The sequence below is a fragment of the Pygoscelis adeliae genome, unplaced genomic scaffold, assembly GCF_000699105.1.
Source record: "Pygoscelis adeliae isolate BGI_AS28 unplaced genomic scaffold, ASM69910v1 Scaffold111, whole genome shotgun sequence".
Lineage (NCBI taxonomy): Eukaryota > Metazoa > Chordata > Aves > Sphenisciformes > Spheniscidae > Pygoscelis > Pygoscelis adeliae.
This window is the reverse complement of record NW_008824542.1, coordinates 480,545-483,661: the sequence shown is the minus strand read 5'-3', so window position 1 is coordinate 483,661 and position 3,117 is coordinate 480,545. Positions and strand designations below refer to the sequence as shown.

Genomic DNA, 3,117 nt, shown 5'->3' with positions numbered 1-3,117 from the left:
GGTAACAGGGGTCTTTTGTGTAGATGGTACTGAAACATCACGGTTTGGCTGACTGGCATGAGCTTTCTGCTTTATTCATGGAAAAGGGTAGAGTTTCAAAACTCTTCCTTTTTTCAAAACTCTAAGAAATGCCCTATACCCTATGCCATGCTGCGGGACTCTGGGGCAGACAGTCTGCATGGCAGCTCGAGCACAAGCGTGTGCAGTTCAGAAGGCTCCCGTGTCCTGATTATTCCTTGCGTTCCAAAGGCGAAAGTCCGTTTGTACAGACAGTGTCCCCTCTCTGACAGTGGGCCAGGCAGGCAAGAGACATGCTTCTTTGCAGGACAGACATATGGTCTCATCCCATATGGCAGTTTCTGTATCCGATGGAGGGCTGTGCCCCAAGGACCATGGCTAGGACTGGCGTCTTCTTTATTGTCTGGATGACTTGACATCCCTGGCATGAATATTCTCCCTGAGACCACCAGCTGCTGGAGAAGGTGACTGGGCTTTTTCCTCTTTGAGGATATTCCTGCAGCTCACAAGCGTCAAATGACATACTGAAAGTTTATGCCTAAATACAGCTTTTTTTGCAAGGCTATCATATATGTGGCGTACTTCTGTGGGGCTCACGGAGAGCAATCTGAGACACACAGAGGTGTTAAGAAAGGATGAAAGCAAGAAAGGGTGTGTTGGGGATGAGGATGAAGGGAGAGGCAGCCAGCAGGGCTCCAGGCTCTGGATCTGGTGTAGTGCCTTGGGTTCTGCTGCTTTTGGACCCCACGTGCCGGGCAGAGCCAAGAGCAAGGCAAAAGTTCGGTGTCTGTGGTAGGAGGTTGAGGTCAAATGAAGCACTAGACTTGGCTGATGTATGAGTGCATATCTATGTTGTTGTTTATACTCTACATATAAATATCTATAACCCACCAGTTCTTATGATTCAATATTGGAAGAAATGCAATTTATAAACTAGGTAAATCCAGAATCTAGATCCTTCATGGAAAAGGTCAGTTGTGGGAAATCATTTCTGTGGAACGTGATCACAGGAGCTATGTAAAGATGGAGAAAACACAGCCAAAACTTCCACTGCAGCTATTTAAGATGCTGCAGTACTAATGCAGGGAGTACTCCAGAGGGCTTTTCTGCGATCAAGCCCTGAAGGAGTCAGAACACTTTCGGGACCTGGCACAGAGCTTCTTCCAACTGCTGCATTTTTCATCGCTATTAAGATGCAGCATCAGTGGCAGCAAACACGCAGATATTATGGCGATGCTGCAGTCTGCAGGTAGGCTCAGTGCTCTTGCTCTGACACCAGCAACCTGGGATTTGCTCTCAGTGTCAAAACAGGTTATAATTAAGACTTCTGTTCATTATGTAAGAAAGGATTTTTGGCCGGGTGCCTGTTCCCAAACCTTGCGTATCCGTGTGAAGGGGAGGAAGTGGCCTGCAGGAAGTGTCTGGGACATGGTGTCTGTGGTGAACAAGACAGAGGAAATACACAGGTCTCAATTCTCTGCTGCCCTGTAGCTCCAAATGAGGTAGTCAAGTCAGAGCTCCCAGGGGCTGCCCTAGACTGATGAATTTACAAAAAACTCGATGTAAGGAGCTAAGTCTGGTCTGTAGTGACTGGCAGCACGAAACGGCATACAGAGGGAGCACGCGTGGAGATGGACCATTATGCAACCTGTCACGGAAAGATAAAGTACTTCCATTTCCACTTGACAATAAGAAGTGCTTGTCATTAATCAAGGTACTGTAAAAGATTCCTCTCAGCACTGACCACTGAAGTTCCTACTTTGTTATCCATGCTATAAAAGCATGTACATTGAAGCTACCCACGTGAAGCTGACCACCTTCCTCCTTTTTCTGAGTTTGCAGAGGGGAGACCTCCGGGTGTTACTTCCTTACACCAAGGTGTGCAGTGCACACATTGCACATAGGTATGCTCTGATTTCAGTCCTACCAGGCACAGACTTTCTATCCATTTCTTTTTCCAGTGTCCAGCAAGCACCATTTTATGGACAGCAACTTGCTCTACCAGTGCAGAATGAATTTCCGCCGGCGGCGGCGATTAATGGAGCTCCTCACTGAGAAATCTCGCTTGATGCCAGAAAGCCATGACAGCCCGTTTTGCCTGCGCAAGCAGAACCATGACAACAGAAAACACACCAGTTTTCTCTCAGGTGACTCATCAACTATACGGCTGTCTGTAGGGCGACTCCATGGGATGTTAAACTATCCTTTTTTGGCCAAGCGGTTTCAGTGTTTATCTGAAAAAAGCAGGGCAGGCTATCGTGTATCCCTGTTCAGAGGGATTGTCCATTCACTTGATTTACCAGATCTTTAGCTCCCTGGTGTGGTTTTGCATCTGTATCAATAGCATGTGAGATGCTGATCAAAAATCAGTGTCCATGAACAAACAGAACTGGTTAAAATCCCTCCAAGCCCAAAGTAGTTAGTTACATATTCTATGTGGAGTTTTCAAGAAGAGTAAAAATGAGGGGAAGGGGTCCTGCATCGTTTGCTGTACAGCAATATCTAGCAAGAACCGAAGGAATAAATGGGAAGCAGAAGGAAAAATGGAAAACATTATTTCCTTATATTGAAATACTTCCTAGAAGACACTGCAATGGGAGCAGTTCAGCCATCGTGTTAGCTACAGTATAATGAGTATATCATACTCATGCGGTGACTCTTCTAACTATGTAAAACACACTAACCCCTTCCCAGTGTTGTCAGCGAAAGTGTGGCTTATTGCTATTGTTTTAAAGAAACCAGGGCAATGGGTTTAATAATTGATACCGGTTCCCTTTCTCTCTGTATTTTCTCTCTGTAGTAAGTCCCACCAAGGAGATAAAGATCGTGTCGGCAGTACGGAGGAGCAGTATGAGTAGCTGTGGCAGCAGCGGGTACTTCAGCAGTAGCCCAACGCTCAGCAGCAGTCCCCCTGTGCTCTGCAACCCCAAATCTGGTGAGTACCAGCATTGCTTACAACGCACAGGAGACAGGGTGCAGATATCTGTTTGGGGAGAAGGCGACGTGAAGAATGCCTAGCATTGCGTCTAAGTTTATCTTTTCAAGGAGAGATTAAAAATTCACAGCGTCACAGGTTTTGTAGGCCAGAGGGGACTATTA

At 46.3% G+C, this 3,117-nt stretch overlaps 1 protein-coding gene across 1 annotated transcript in view; it reads left to right on the top strand.

The window, feature by feature from the left end:
- The window catches only part of DEPTOR (DEP domain containing MTOR-interacting protein), a 77,213-nt gene that overhangs the window by 47,529 nt on the left and 26,567 nt on the right, over positions 1–3,117 (top strand). Inside the window, exons 5-6 of the mRNA XM_009321669.1 lie at positions 1,980–2,165; positions 2,819–2,953. Of these exons, the coding sequence (XP_009319944.1) occupies positions 1,980–2,165; positions 2,819–2,953 (321 nt within the window). The remainder of the gene's footprint in view (positions 1–1,979; positions 2,166–2,818; positions 2,954–3,117) is intronic.